General features: G+C 39.2%; 1 protein-coding gene across 1 annotated transcript in view; it reads left to right on the top strand.

The window, feature by feature from the left end:
• The window catches only part of MKX (mohawk homeobox), a 65,903-nt gene extending 50,450 nt beyond the window's left edge, over positions 1-15,453 (top strand). The window contains exons 5-6 of the mRNA XM_030323216.1: positions 12,825-12,858; positions 12,964-15,453. Coding sequence (XP_030179076.1) covers positions 12,825-12,858; positions 12,964-13,150 — 221 coding nt within the window. The 3' untranslated portion in view covers positions 13,151-15,453. The remainder of the gene's footprint in view (positions 1-12,824; positions 12,859-12,963) is intronic.
• Positions 15,454-16,048: the final 595 nt, after the last annotated feature.

Below are 16,048 nucleotides of genomic sequence, written 5' to 3'. Positions count from 1 at the left end.
CTTTATGATCTGTTTCCATGCTTAAGTACTATATTTTTAATACTTGTAATTTTTAATACTTGTAATGCTCATAGAAGTACCCCTCCTGAATACTACATTTCTTTTTCTTTAAAAAAAATTTTTTTTTAATGTTTATTTACTTTCGAGAGAGACAGAGACAGAATGCGAGTGGGTTAGGGGCAGGGAGAGAGGGAGGCACAGAATCTGAAGCAGGCTCCAGGCTCTGAGCTGTCAGCACAGAGCCCTATGTGAGGCTCAAACCCACGACCTGTGAGATCATGACCTGAGCCGAAGTCGGATGCTCAACTGACTGAGCCACCCAGGCGACCCTGAATACTACGTTTCTTAAGGCTATGGTGGAAATTTGTCATTTTAGACTTGCTATGTCTAATTTTGGTAGACCCTTGGCAGTAGTGACCTCAACACAGAATAAGTATGCATACTCTGGGGAAAGAACATTCTCAGCTCACCCTTTCGCAGACACCCAGCCAAGAGTCATTCTGAGTTCTCAGCCTGCTCATGGACCATTAGGTGGCTTTGAGGCAACCACCATTTAGCACTCTGGTTCTCTTCAGTCCTTTGGTCACAGATGCTCTGGCATTCTGCCATTGTTCAAAAGAAAATCTAGGACAGGACCCTCTCAATCCTTCTTTGGAACTGTATTCAACATCATAACCACTGCATTCAATTTTAGTGATTTTTGGCCTTGGTGTATGGTGGTTCTGTACCCCTAATCCTTATTCCATGGTGGTTCTGTACCCCTTATCCGTGTTCCTGTGTAGAGATCATATAGCTCTAGCTACGTCTCAGTGTTGCTGTAAAAATAACATTAAAAATAGCCAAAAGCTGTTTGTAGAACCTCATCACTATGTTGATGTATAATAAAACAATGCTCTTTTCTTTTTGAGACAGGCCTGAATAAAATATTCTACTAAAGGCAGCAGAAACTAAGTTTACTTTAGTTTAAAAAAGCTTATTATCCTACCCTAGAAATAAAAAATTCTATGTTAGGTTGAATAATTAGTTTTTGATGACCCTATGCGGATTACTAACTGTCACCCTATTTTCCCAAAGGAAAGATAAAAAAATAAAAGAGTTACAAAAATAAAAGACCCCACCATCACAGCAATATAGAGCTTTGCCAGCATGTTTATTTTCAAAACAGAAAACACAGATCTTATAACAGTATATTGTTACCATCGCTGTTCCAATTAGAAGAGGATGATTTGATTTTTCTGAAGTATTCTGTAATATATTACAGTGAAAATCTTGGGTTTCTTTATTCTCAAGTTTGTACTTGTAATTACTGTCCCTTAATTATATGTCATAGCATATTAAAAATTATAATAACTGGGGGTTTTCCTGGGTGGCTCAGTGGGTTAAGCGTCAGACTTCCACTCAAGTCATGATCTCATGGTTCACAGAATTCAAGCGCCGCATCAGGCTCTGTGCTGACAGCTCAGAGCCTGGAGCTTGCTTCAATTTCTGTGTGTGTGTGTCTCTCTCTGCCCCTCCCCTGCTCACACCTGTCTCTGTCTCCCTGAAAAATAAACATTAAAAAAAAATTTAAAAATTATAATAACTGGGAAAGCAATGCAAGTAAAGTTTTATCCCCCCCAAAAAAGGCATTTTGGGGGGCACCTGGCTGGCTCAGTCAGTGGAGCATGTGACTCTTGATCTGGGCTAGTGAGTTTGAGCCCCACATTGAATGTAGAGATTACTTTAAAATAAAAGAATAAAAAATCTTTTAAAAGTCATTTTTAGTGTTATTATATTTCTTTTTGAGCAAAAAATAGTAAAAAAGTATCTCTGAAGCTGGAGTGCCCATTTCTGAACTATATTTTCCAACAAAAGTGTTATATTTCCTATTCACATGAAGGTAGAATCAAGAACTTGGTTTGTTGAATACAGCCTTGTTATTTGACCCTTGTTGGAACACCAAGAATCCATAATGATTTTTGAAAACTACCAAAGAAATTCTGCCTCATGCTGCTACACTTGAGTGAAAACCCAGGAATTCCAGTGGCTGGGAATTAGCCACTCCTAATGCTCCAGGGCAGTTTTCTCCAGTGGCAGCCCTCTTCCCATCTGCATTAGAACACCTGCAGAGTTCGTTCAAAGGCACGTGCCTTGGCATCCCTGTGACCTACAGAATCATCATCTCAGACGTGGGATCCAGGAGCCTGCCCTTTGGAGAAGTTCCCTTGTGTATTCCAACGCTCTACACCATCTCGAGAATATGCGTTAGAGGTTAGGACGTGGTGGTGGAAGCCCCTTATGGGGCTTAGCCTCTCCATGGAATTTGACATAGCCCTGTGACTGGTGAAGAATGACTAACAAGTGTCTCTTCTTCACTTCAGGAATCGTGACACCATAGACTTTCCTTCGGGTCAGGCACCGTTCCAAGAGTTTAACACTCACTACCTCATTTAGTCCTCACAGCAACCCCAGGGGGAAGTAGGTGTTACTATTATCCCCATGCTATAGACGAAGACACTTGGATGCAGTGTGCATAAATAATTTACACAAGGTCACATACCTCATGAGTCGGCTATTTTCCTATAGTCCTAGGACACATCCTGTGCTTCAACAAATTATTGTACAAAAAGGTGGGTTTTGATCCATAAAATGTATTTGTTTCCCGCCCCCCAAACAAATCAACTTATTAATATTCAGCAATTTATCCCCCCCTTTTTTTCCTAGAAATCTCTTGTAATTCTAAATTTAGGTGATAATAGTGGATTGGGATCTGTATTCCACTGGAATTTACTATATGCTCTGGGATGTAGATTCCTGAACAAAATCTAGAGTGGATACCTCTGGCAAGATTTAAAGTGGGGGGCACGGGGTATTTGGTATGCTCTTGGTCAAAACGGATCATCAGAAGACCTCTAGACTGGGAATAAATACTCTGAGAACTCCAACCACAGCCAAAGCATAGGAAGGAATTTTACCTCCCCCTTATGCCTACTTCCATTTTTTTAAATTTTTTAAATGTTTATTTATTTTTGAGAGAGAGAGAGACAGAGCATGAGCATGAGCAGGGGAGGGGCAGAGACAGAGGGAGACACAGAATCCGAAGCAGGCTCCAGGCTCTGAGGCTGTCAGCACAGAGCCTGACACGGGGCTTGAACTCACAAACCACGAGATCATGACCTGAGCGCAAGTCCAATGCTTAACCAACCGAGTCATCGATGCACCCTACATCTACTTCCTTTTTTAAATTCTCATGTCCTTCAATATCATTGGCAAAAATATTCCCAATCTTCATTTCAAAGCCCTCCCCACCCCACTTTAGACTTTAAGTGACTGTTTCTGAAATGAAAAGCAGAAAATCGCAGAACCTTTAAATGTAGAAATGTGTGAACATAGAACACTGACATGCCAAGTACAGTTTTAACATTTTAAGTATATTAAGAACATTGAAATGTATTTGAAAAGTAGAAGGGCTGGTAATACTGTTCATCTTATGTCTAAAATATGTTTCTTTTCTATTAATAAATACAGCAGATGAACTGTGAGTAGAGAAGCTGTCATTTGCTACTCCTCGGAAAGATCCAAGAAGTTTGTGAACGTCATCTCTTTTACTGTGTCATTTCTGGTGTTAATGCAGTCAGACAGGTTTAACAGCAAGGTCTCCTGGTCTCCAGTGCCATTTCTGGAGATGGTAATTTGAGGAATTTGAAAAGCATGGCAAAAATGTGAGCCAATTCAAAGATACACTACGGTTCATATATCAAAGGAAAAATCCTTTCTGATGGTTTTTCAGAGATACTGAAGAGCTTAAAAATACATAGATGGAGCCACACTCTCCAGCCAGTTTCTAGATTATTACAAATGCATATTTTCCATTTCTTTTTGCCGAAGAAACACATATTAATACTTCATAACCTAATACTATGCAGTTATATATTCATTAAACAAGTCAACCTTCTAGAACTACAGTGTGGCAGCTATAAAACTGATCTCGGAAGAAAGAGTTCTTGTGCTATTGTAGAATTTAGAGAATGAGTATCAATATCAACTTTGGACCAAAATTAAGATTTAGCTAAGAATTGGTAAGTCCATTCAGTTTTCAGAACTAGTAGCCCAACTTGCATGTAAAAGGAGTGATTTTATAAACAATTAATGCTCCTTGCAACACACAGGCACACACAGAAGTTATTCATGCATCGTTAGGAAGTCACTTTCTGAGACTTTGGCTGGAAACCTAGCTTTCATGGATGAAACATTTTGGGTAACATCTCCAGTATTCCCCTTGAGAAAATGAAGTAACAGAATCCATTAGACACTTAAAGTTTGTAGCTATTCTTTCTCGTGGCTCCAGGATTCTTTATCTTGGCATGTTGTGTTAGTTTGGCACAAAACTACATCAGAAAAGCCATTTTGTCCTTAAAGATGATAGATTCTGCACACTTAATCCATGAATCTAAGCTATGGGCTTTGCCCAGAGTTAAAGTATTTTGTTCTTCCATAATGGTTTTCTTTTTTTTTTTTAATTAATTTATTTATTTTGAGAGAGATAGCATGTGTACAGGGGGTGGGGGTGGGTGGGGTGGGGTATAGGGACAGAGAGAGAGAGGGAGAAAAAAAATCCCAAGCAGGCTGCATGCTGTCAGCAAAGAGCCTGACGTGGGGCTTGATCCCATGAACCATGAGATAATGACCTCAGCCAATATCAAGAGTCAGACACTCAACCAAGGGAGCCACCCAGGCGCCCCTACATAATGGTTTTCTTATTAAATCTCTGAACCATACTAATTTTCCTAGTGACTACATTCAACCCCATATCTTAGATGTAAAAAAGTGAGAAAGGAGGTTAATTTTTTTATTATTATTATTTTACAAGGGTTTATATAGTGCTTGGTATATATACTCAGGTTCCCTTCTCTTTCAGAAAATGTTCACTCATATGGTCCTCATAAGAAGCTTATGAGTCTAGTACTATTAGCCCCATTGTATAGGTGACAAAGTTGAAGCACAGAGAAGTCAAGGAGCTGGCCAGCTGTCACACAGATAGTAAGTGTTAGAGCAGGGATCCAACTCCTGCTTCTAGTTCCAGGGTCTGGGCTCCAACCACTGCCCTGAGCTGCCTCCATACCAGACCACCCTCGTAGTTAATAGCGATGAGCTAAGAATAGAAATGAGAATATTTAACATTTCCAGACCCCCTTTCTGGTCATTCACCAACAATTTCCTCCCCATAGACTGCATTCTAATCTTCAAAGTGAAGTTTCAGACTGAATGTTTTAGACTTTGGGAAGGTGGAGTCTTTGAGATCACAGAGGAGCAATCTTAGCAGATAGGAATATGCAGAATAACTTAGCATCAAGGATATTTAATATATTTAGTGAAAAAGATTAAAAGTGAAGTTGAGACATTATAACTGGGTGGTACTCTGCTTATTGAAAAGTTACTTTCAAGTTACAAATCCCACTTCCTACACCTTTAGTCCTCCAGCCTAGACTAATGAGGTCAGAATACCCGTTTCACAGTAAGAAAGGGAGCTAAGGAATGCCCTCAAGGCTACTACTCCCTGACCAGTAAGGAGCCAAGCAACACTTTTACAGGTTTACACGCAGACATGGGTACTACGGAAACAATAAAGATGTTCTGTTGTTGTTAGTGGAAATATAATCTTATCCTGAAAGCTTTGAGATATCAACTTACCTACACCCTGACCAGGGAGCTCTTCGTGATTGGTTCAGAAGGGAGGGGTGTGGTCTCCAATTTTTATTTCCTGGCAGGAGTTAGAGGAGATGATGCATTGACAGAGAGGCAGCTGAAGGTGGGGATCCTGTGGATCCAGGACATCTGGGCATCATTAGCCATAGTGAGGGGCCAGCCCGCATGCGAGGTAGCAGGAAGGAAAAGAATCTTGGGCCAGATGGTAGAAGTCATGGCTGGAGGAAACACTGGCTTAATTTTTGGAAAAGATTTTTCTTCAAACTCTGGAATGATTTTGGAAGCCACTCATTCTTTAAGGCCTCAGGATAAATAATTTAGCTAGCATATTGCAAAAGGGGGAAAAAAATACTAACTCTACCCATGAAGATGGGGTGGGTTTCATTTTATAATTCTCACTATTCAGAAAGCTTTCAAAACTCCCCCACCTCAAGGCTCTCAAAACTCAATGAGCAATGTCCGTGGTACCTCCCCAAGTTCAGTTACAATCTTGTCCTGTCATGCTGAAGTGTTCAAGTAGAACTCACTTTTGGTTGTGGTAGAACTGGAAGAAGCAGTTCAGTCATCAAAAGATAAGTGTTACAGGTTGTTGGGTATTTTTTTTCCTTCCTATTGGGGCAGACATCACTTAGAATGATTTATCATTACTCATTCAGAAGCTCCAACTACCCCCAAAGAATGGCTAACCACAGAAATTTCCTCTAAAAGTGATGCAGCCACAGCTGTCTAGGAGTTATTTAGCAGTAATTCACTCTGGGCAAGAGAAGAGTGGTTATAAGGCTATCACATCTATTAAAATGTCACTCTAATTAAAGCATGGGGAAGAGCTCAAGAGAGCTTAGAGTCCCTACTCTGTGATTTGGGCAGATTTTTTTTATATTACAGATGACATTATAGGCAGAAAAAAAGTCTCTTTTTGCACCTCTGTGGTCTAAAATACTAACAAAAAGAACAGAAAATGTGCTTAATAGATTTTTTAAAGCTTATTTTTACTTATTTTGAGAGAGAAAGAGAGAGAACAAGTGGGAGAGGGACAGAGAGAAAGGGAGAGAGAGAATCCCAAGCAGGCTCCACACTGGCAGCACAGGGCCCAATGTGGGGCTCAAGTTCACAAACCATGAGATCATGACCTGAGCTGAAGTCAAGAGTCAGACGTCTAACTGACTGAGCCACCCAGGCGCTCCAATAGATTTTTAATAGGTTGTCATTCCACAGGCTTTCCATGTAAACAGTGCATTAAACCTTGCCGTGGTCTTTGAAGGTGGCTTTATCAACAGAGAGCACTCAAATAATTGAATGCAAGAGTTAAAAAAAAAAACCATGACTTTCAGAGTCAACTGATGTAGAGCTGAGACTCACCACCCCCACTGCCAAACTGAGTCCTTTGTAAGTTTCTGGACCCCTCTAAGCTACAGTGTCATTTGTAAATAAGGGCCATGACGTTCTTCCACAAAGTTATTGTAAGCATTTCAGCAGATAACGGTTTAGAGCTCCTGGCATAGTGCCTGGCATCTGAATAAGCATTCAATCAATGTTAGTAATTGTTTACTTTATTTTAAAGATAACCCCTTCATGTAACATTGGGGTCTGTCAATATTCAAGTTTAAACTGGATGAAGCTGGATTTTGAATTCTTTCAATCTGTTTCTATTTCACAGACAAAAACCATTGCCACATCAGGGAAAGCCAAATGGCAGATTATTACCTTATTTATTAACAAAGTGTAAGACAAAAGTAGAAGTTCAGTGAAAAAAAGCAAACATGTACGGAATGACCCCATTTTTAAAAACGTATATAAACTTGCTTGGAAAGCCATATATACAAATATTATATTCATTATCCCTAAATTTCCTTTTTTTCTCTCTTGTATATTTTTCCCCAGATTTTCTGCAGTGAACCTGTGTTCCTTTCTTATTAGAGGAAAACAGCATATGCTAATTTTAAAAAATTTTAATGTTTTATTTTTGAGAGAGAGAGTGTGTAAGCAAGGGAGGGGCAGAGAGAGAGACACACACAGAATCCGAAGCAGGCTCCAGGCTCCCAGGTGACAGCACAGAGCCCGACGCGGGGCTGGGACTCACCAACTTCGAGATCATGACCTGAGCTGAAGTCAGATGTTCAACCGACCAAGCCACCCAGGCTCCCCATCAATGCTAATTTTAAAAGCAAAGAAGCATAGAGTCACAGTGGAACCAATCTGTAGGTGTGTGTGTGGCCCTGCCTGGATCTAGTAGTGTGTGGGGGAAGTAGAGATAGAGACCATGGGAAGTGGGAGCAGGGAGCCCCGAGGATCGCGTCGTCCATTTGGTGTAAGGTCCTGCAGATTTTGAGCCATCAGTAGTTTGTAATCTTCAGAGAGGTCTTCCGTCTGCCCAGTTCGCCAGGGTTGCGTTCTTTACTTCAGTTGTTCCAAGTATGTAAATCACTCCAGAAACTGATCTGGCGTCCCGGGGGCTCTCAGGACGTCCAAGATCAGAAACACATCAAACCCTGGCTGTCCACACCTGCTGTTCTCAGTAATAGCCCCAAAACGGACACAGTGTGAAAGAACACAGTTGTCAAGCATCTGGAGCTCTGACTGTCTCCATTTTAAGTTAGGGAAATACATAAAGCATGATTTTTAGATTATTTATTTTTTTTAATCCTTATATTCTTTATTTACATTTCAGTGGGGTGAGTTACTACTTCACATTTGCAGAACTTTTGAAACATTCCTAACTTTAGGGCTTATTGATTACATTTGGAAAAAAAATCTCAGAGAAACAGATTTGGCCATATTTTTGTCTCTTTTTATGACTATAACTCTTTACTTCAGGAATATATATCAGAACTAATACGTTTCTAAATTGCACTTATCAAAATTGAGTGGACACTTTGCCCACAGAGCTCGGTGCTTACACATCTCGAATTGCAATAGAAGTGGTTTTCAATATAATTGTTTCTCTACGTAACTTTATAAGGAAACACATGTCCAAACTGAGGATAGCCCCACTTTAAGTTTTAACATGGTTTGGGTTTTACGGCATCCAAGATTTTCCTAACTACGCACCTCTTTTTTTTCTTTCCTTTTCTTTTTTGGTCTTAAAACACGCTCTTTTGGCTGGTTCAATAAGTTGTTCCTGCCAACCAGTTGCTTTTATGGTAATTGACAGCGTAGCTGATTTTTGGAACCTTACAATCTAAAAAGGCGTTTTAGCCCAGACTTTGGAGAGGCCGAGCCAAGCTACTTGCAGAGTGAGAGATACAGCTGAGCTGAATGTGGGGCAGTCAGACCCTAAGTCTGTGCATGTTAATTAACAGCAGTGAAACGTCTGCTCTGGCTCAGACTTCAGATTTCTCTCTTTTCAGCAGCATTACAGAATCCTTCCTTCTCCTGTCAGATTGTTCCTCGATGCCACTTCTGGAGGCGAGCCTATGAGACCACCTGTCTGTAGTGACAGAAGTGGCATGAGCCCCCTGAGCCCTGGTGATGGGTCAGTAGACTCACTGCTCTTAACTATTGGCTGAAAAGACACAAAATACTTGAATCAGATAAGAGCCAGCATAAGAAAAAAACATCTTCACGTTCAATACAGTTATTGAATATAACGAGTGGATTGTAAATTTTCTGAGTTCCCCTCAAATGATATCAGTTCTCTAAAATAGCTGGGGTATCTCCCCAGATTTCATCTCCACATGAGGAATAGAAAAACAGTCTCCCCAAACTACCAGATCTTGATTGTCCTTTGCTTTCCTACAAAAGCACAAATGTTTCAGAGTAAAAGGACCCCTGTTTGCTATCTTCCTGTTGCTGGTTCTTCTGGGAACTAGAACACCCAGCTCTGAAGGAGGTGGCTCTTGGACGCATAATATCCTAGTGACAGCAGGCAACTCACCAATAACACCAACAGGAAAAGCATGTCCTCCTAATACCAATTTATGTTTAAACCAAAAGCACCCTGGACACAGAGACTCCTCCCCCACCAAAAAAAAAAAAAAAAAAAGTAGTGGTCACCTCTTCCTTGTTGGTTTGAAATGTTTGACATTGAGTTTTGTTACACACTGTTTTAGCATTGCTATTGATAGAGAAGCAAAATGTTTTCTTCTGTTCATTACTTTTTAATGAAGACTTTTCTACTGTTGATGGGGAAAAACCTAAATCCATACCTAATGACATTAAACATACCCATCTGCCTGAGAAATAAAATACAGGATGCGTTCTTTTGAATACAGGCGAGCATATTGTTGAAATTTGTGAAACTAATTAAGAATACCCAAACAGCATTGGAATCTATGTTTTACACTTCAAAGGTATTTTCATAGGCACCAAACTGTAAAACACATACACCCCAAGAGTAAGCAGAGTTTTATAATTTCACAGTTGGCTGTAGTAAACTTGTTTCTCAGTGGAATGAGTTCAGGGAGGCAGCCCCAGGGAGCGCCAGCAGTATCCAGGCATAAATGGGGCTGCAGGACATACAAGTTCACTCTTCGTCTTAAATGCAAGCTCTCCATGGACCTTAACAGTGAATTACATGTTCCCCTTTCACGTGCAGGCTCCTCCACTCATTTAGGGCATTTCTGGGTTCTGTAACCCATTACATATTTGATAGCCCCAGGCTTCCTTCTTGTCATCTATGCAGCAATCACTCTCGGGTTGACCATTCAGGTAGGGAATCTGACTCTGGTCCCCTTTGAATCTGTGAGACTGCTTTGTTTGTAAGCCAGAGCATCAGTTACATGGTCTTTTCTAAATTATGTTTTGTTATTTCCCTAATGTTATTTAAGCTTCATGGAACTTATTCTGCTTTTGCCAAGTCTTTCCATTGAATAAATATCTCCATAACCTATTGCTTCACTTTGGCAACAGAATTGTTGCAATTTGTGGGCAAAATTGAGCAAAGGCCTAGATCTTTTTTTTTTCCTCTGTAAAATATCCAATGTTGCTGGCTTCCCTCCTCCTAAACAAAGGCCTTGACTTGTTCTCTGTTTTAGTAGTGCCTTGTCTCTGTCATTCCTGAGTAAAGATTTACAGATAATAGTATGAAACAAAGAATGACTTAGTGGACATAACAGAGACATACTGTGCACATAGAAAGTCACTAATACTAAATAAGCTAAGACACAAAGTGTTTAGAATAGTGCCTAGCACATAGAAAGTGACCTGTAAACTAAGATTATTGGAGTTCCATGAATTAAAACTTGTCATTCTTTGCCTCCAATTACATAAGTAATTTTACAATTCAAAATATCAAAAGCAGCAGAAATATAGCTAACCATCCAGGGCAACCTAGTAGGGACCAGAAGATCCAGATGGTGACCATCCATCTGCTCACAGACCCAGCTATTTCCCCAAAGGATAAGTGAAAGATCAAAGAAGGAGACTAATGTTTGTTGTTCTGTTTAGGGCCAGACACATAACATCTCATTTATTCTTCATAACAACCTTGTCATTTATGTTTTTGTTTTGTTTACTTGCCTTCTTTCTTTTTTAACTTCCTGGGTCTCTAGCAAGGGTTATGCAAAAGAGCTCACAGCGACCTGAGGCCTGACTCAGGATGCACTAACAGGCTTTCCCAATTCTTTTTCCTTCCTAAAGGACATAGGAGTTCAGCTGCCTCATCTCCATGGACATTTAATCATTTTCTCTTGACCATATCTTCCTTGGAGAATTTTATCCTGGTCACACTGTATTATGATTATGTTGATGCTCTTATTCTCAAGTCCCATGACTCTCTTAGAGCCCAAATCTGGAAATTATGCTGTCTGACCCAACTAGCCTTGAGCATTGCAGAGAAAAAAAAAATACCTTTTGAGCTGGGGGGGTAAAACAAAGGGAGAGGACTGCAGGCAGCAAAAGACAGCTTTCCAAAGGCCATAGAAACAGAAGAAGGCCTTGAACACACATTGTGTTTTTCATGTTTCCTGTGTGGGGCAAAGTGCTTCATTCTGTAGCTATTGTTGTTGATGATGATGGTGGTGACTTAACCTAGTTTTGGAGACTCATAGGCTGATGGGGAGTTTCAATTCTACTCTTTTGTCCCCACTTCCCATGCCATGCTAGCGGACCCTCTTTACCTTCTGAACATCTTTCCCTGCAGCATGTCTATTTTTTGTGTTCCCAATACCATATTCTTTTAGCCTGAGAGCTACGTAGGGAGATTTAATCAAGATCAAGAGGCCATTTCGTCCTTCTTGATAACGATGTTTGCATTGGTAGACATTAGTGCCTGAGAGAGGGAGGGAATCTACACCAATAGAGAGAGTGCATAAGCAAAGCTCACACCCTAATGCTCATTTCCTACAGTAAGAGGGTTTCCTTTGCAGCTTGAAGACTGATGTCTGCTTACTCTAACATGCCAGAAGTCCAGTGCTGCTGCCAGTGTTGAATCTGTCACTCTGGCTAGCTAGTCAGAGGGAACTATTTGCCAGTCCTTTTTCTGAGATGAAGGTTTGAGTCCCATGAAATCACAGAGGCACTCTAAAGATCTTCTAGGAACTCCCTTATTTTATAGTTGAGGAAACTGCATCCCAGACTGTGGGGGCATCATAGTCTATCCAAAGGTAGACAGCAGGTGAGTGAGGGAGTGAGACCAGAACCTGGCCCAGGAAGAGCTAGTGTTCCTGTCCCTGTGTGCTGTCTTCCTCCTCATGAAAAGGCCCGATTTTTCAGCATACATTAACATCAGATTTTTGTTTACTTATGAAAGCTATTTTTAATTCTTTATTACCTGTTCTCATCTTGCTTCTTTGCAAAGAGATTTCTTTTGTATCTTAATTTAAACTGCTTTTTCTTTGTAAAAAAATTAATTAATTTCAACCAGATTTCCTGATGAATCTCTATGCCGGTAAATTAATGATGCAGCTCCTAAGGTTAAAAAAGAAAGAAAAGGGGCGCCTGGGTGGCGCAGTCGGTTAAGCGTCCGACTTCAGCCAGGTCACGATCTCGCGGTCCGTGAGTTCGAGCCCCGCGTCGGGCTCTGGGCTGATGGCTCAGAGCCTGGAGCCTGTTTCCGATTCTGTGTCTCCCTCTCTCTCTGCTCCTCCCCCGTTCATGCTCTGTCTCTCTCTGTCCCAAAAATAAATAAACGTTGAAAAAAAAATTAAAAAAAAAAAGAAAGAAAAAAAGAAAAGTAATTGAATTTTCGCTTGTCTTTACAGACGCTCTGGAAAATGGATCCAATAAGGGTGACAGGTGAGAAATATGTTTTTATTTGCCATTTATGTGTTTCGCTGATGGCATTTTCTGTGTATGCTGCAATGTGTTTGATCATTTTCTTTCTTTTTTGCTTAAATCCAGTGCAGCCAATAGGAAGGGACCAAGCAAGGACGATACATACTGGAAGGAGATTAATGCAGCGATGGCCTTAACCAATCTTGCACAGGGCAAAGACACGCTGCAGGGAACAACCAGCTGCATCATCCAGAAGTCATCACATATAGCAGAAGTAAAGACGGTCAAAGTGCCACTGGTTCAGCCATTTTAAGGGTTTGTCCCTTTTCAGACCTACGGCTGCTCTTCGTGTCAGTGTTTTCCCATCAACCCTCATCTTAAGAGCCGAAGCAAAAGTGAAAATGACTCCCTTTCAAACCTCTTCTTGTTTTTAATTATCCTAAATATATCATTTAGTTGCTTCTATAAGAGACATATAAATTATAAAAACCTCACTTTAATCAAAAGTAGTAACTTATTTTATGTTACTCAAACTATGCATAAAGTGTCTGCATTGCCATTACAGTAAGTGCCTTGCTTCCCCCCAAAATAAGCAACAACGTGGGCACAGCAGAGCTGCTGTGCCTCAAATGACAACGCCACAATGCTTGTTAGTCCGTGTGTGTCCTTCCAGATGGGCCTAACCATTTCAGGACAGAAACCAGAACTGCTGAAAGCCCTCAAAATGTTTTCAGTAATTCACATGGTAAAACTTGGAAATCTACACAGCCCAAATGAGATGTTCCTTTAAAAAACAAAAAACTGCTGCAGTATTTAAAAATTGTTCAGCATGCTTTTCAGAGTGACAGTGAGAATTTCATGCATGTATCTTGCCTGCCTATCTGACACACTACAAAGGTCCAAAATGAAAGGAGCGGCAATCACATAGTATGTTTATTTAAGAAGAATCCCAGTGAATCCATTGTGATCTGGAAAACTTTTTCCAAGCACTGCTGGGAAACACCACAATGCCCTTTAGAAGTAATTTGGATTTTCTCTTTCTTAAGTTTTGCATAAGTGTTTTAAAATTTTATTACGTAAGTTACTCAGAATTTTCCCGTGCAGAACTAAACCTGTAGTTTAGTTTTAACACATAATCCTGTTTGCATTAGAGGTCAGTGCTTTTTGTGATGGAAACTTTTTCATATGGAATGGCTGAAACCCTTTTATTTGGTTCATTTCAAATTATAATTGCTGATGGACAATTTATATTGCAACGAGAACAAGACAATGAAAGAAACGTATCTCTATGTGAATATACTTATACAGACATAAAATTGATTTTTAAATTTAAAACATATGGAAAACAAAACATTGACAGTCTTTGAATTTGCCAAGTAGGACATTTAAGTAAAAATTAAGTGAAATCATGCATTAAAAGAAAGAACATTTTGTTTCTAAATTAGACTATCACTGAGTGAGAATAATCAATATCAAGAAGAATATAGGTTTCAATCAAACAATAATATTCTAATCAGCTTGGGGAGACTTGAAACTTGAATAAACACCAGAGATGCCAAATATAACAGAGTATATGTGCTACAGAGAAGTAAAAAAGGATTTGACTCTTTTATGGTGGGATGTTTTTTCTGGGTATGTAATCTATTTTGTAATTTTTTTTTAACTGGAAAGCATTTTTGTGAGTGTGAATGAGAGCCAATAGTGCAGCCGTGTGGTGATATTTTTCCTTATTTTGCAAAACGCTTTTAAAACCAAAGGCTGCTCTAGTTGATACATGGACAATATCATTCTTGATATAAATTGTAGGACACTTTTTCATGTAACATAGCATTTGGGGATTGGGTTTATTTAGTGTAATGAAGATAATTTGATATAAAAATATTTTGTATATATATATTTTTACTTTGTTTTCTAAATTGCTGTTTGCAGTAACAGTAAGTGCAAAGCAAGATATGTTAAGTTATGACTGTATGATCGGATGAAGTATGAGTTCTTTTGGTTTACATCCTTAAGTAGTTACGGATCCATGATAAAAACTTTGGAATCTTTATAAATTAATTTGTCAAAATGTGATCATGTCAGAGAAAACTAAGGACAAGTACTTCACTCTTTTTCATACTATTATAAGTTATTCTGGTATTAAATATTTTAATAAAATTGATTTTGTTTTGACATACTTCAGTTAGATGAATGGATGCTGGTTGTTTTTTGTTTGAATTAGTCATAATTCACTTTTGCCATCTTTTTAAAAAGAATCAGCAGATTTGCTCTATGATATAAAATATGGATGACAAGCCAATATAGGAGAGCTTTCACATGATTTTTTTTTTAATACCAAAGCTTGGAATCTGGCCTATAAACACATCAAGAAGATTTTATAATTAGGACATCCTTGGCAATATCTCCATTTGCAATTACTTTTAATTTATTTTTTCTCTTGCTGCTTTAACATTTTCTGGAAATTAAAGTCTCCCCTCCCAAATCCTTTAAAAGAATCCTGAACAATGCTGAGCCAGCAGCTAAGAATCTAACTCATAATTTATGTTGTAGAGAAATAGAATTACCTCTATTCTTTGTTTTGCCATATGTAATCATTTTAATAAAATTAATAACTGCCAGGAGTTCTTGACAGATTGAAAATAAAAGTTAATTTCTAGACCTCAATGATCATATGAATTTTGTTTTCCTTTGAGAGTTGACCAGGTGGAGAAAGAACAGAAGGGTCCATTATATGTTGTAACTCTCTTTAGGTTGGTAAGGGATATGATATGGGAGTACTGCATTTGTATTAGGTTTGACTTTCATCACCTTAGACCACCAACCCACCTTTTAAGAGCCGAGGAAAAGAGAGTATGATGCTGTTAAAATACATAACTTCAAAATGAACATTTTCACTAAATACCTTCTTTCAGTAGCTATGACAGTAAGCATTATTACCACGTGCTATGTATGTACTGGAGACAATCTTGACTTTGAAGCTAGACAGATCTATGTTTGAATCTCAGCTCTTCCCACTCACTACTATAAGATCCAGATTCAGTCACTTCTGGGCTTGGGTTTCTTCATCTGCAAAGTGAGAAGAATGAGTCATACCTTGATTTGATACAAGGTTTAGAGATCATCATATAGGATATATAAAGTGCCTACCACAGTGCCTGGTATTGAAAGGTGCTTAATAAATGGAAAGTGTTATCATATAATTATAATTCCT

Source organism: Lynx canadensis, chromosome B4 (genome assembly GCF_007474595.2).
Source record: "Lynx canadensis isolate LIC74 chromosome B4, mLynCan4.pri.v2, whole genome shotgun sequence".
Taxonomy (NCBI): Eukaryota; Metazoa; Chordata; class Mammalia; order Carnivora; family Felidae; genus Lynx; species Lynx canadensis.
This window is presented reverse-complemented; position numbering and strand designations above follow the sequence as displayed.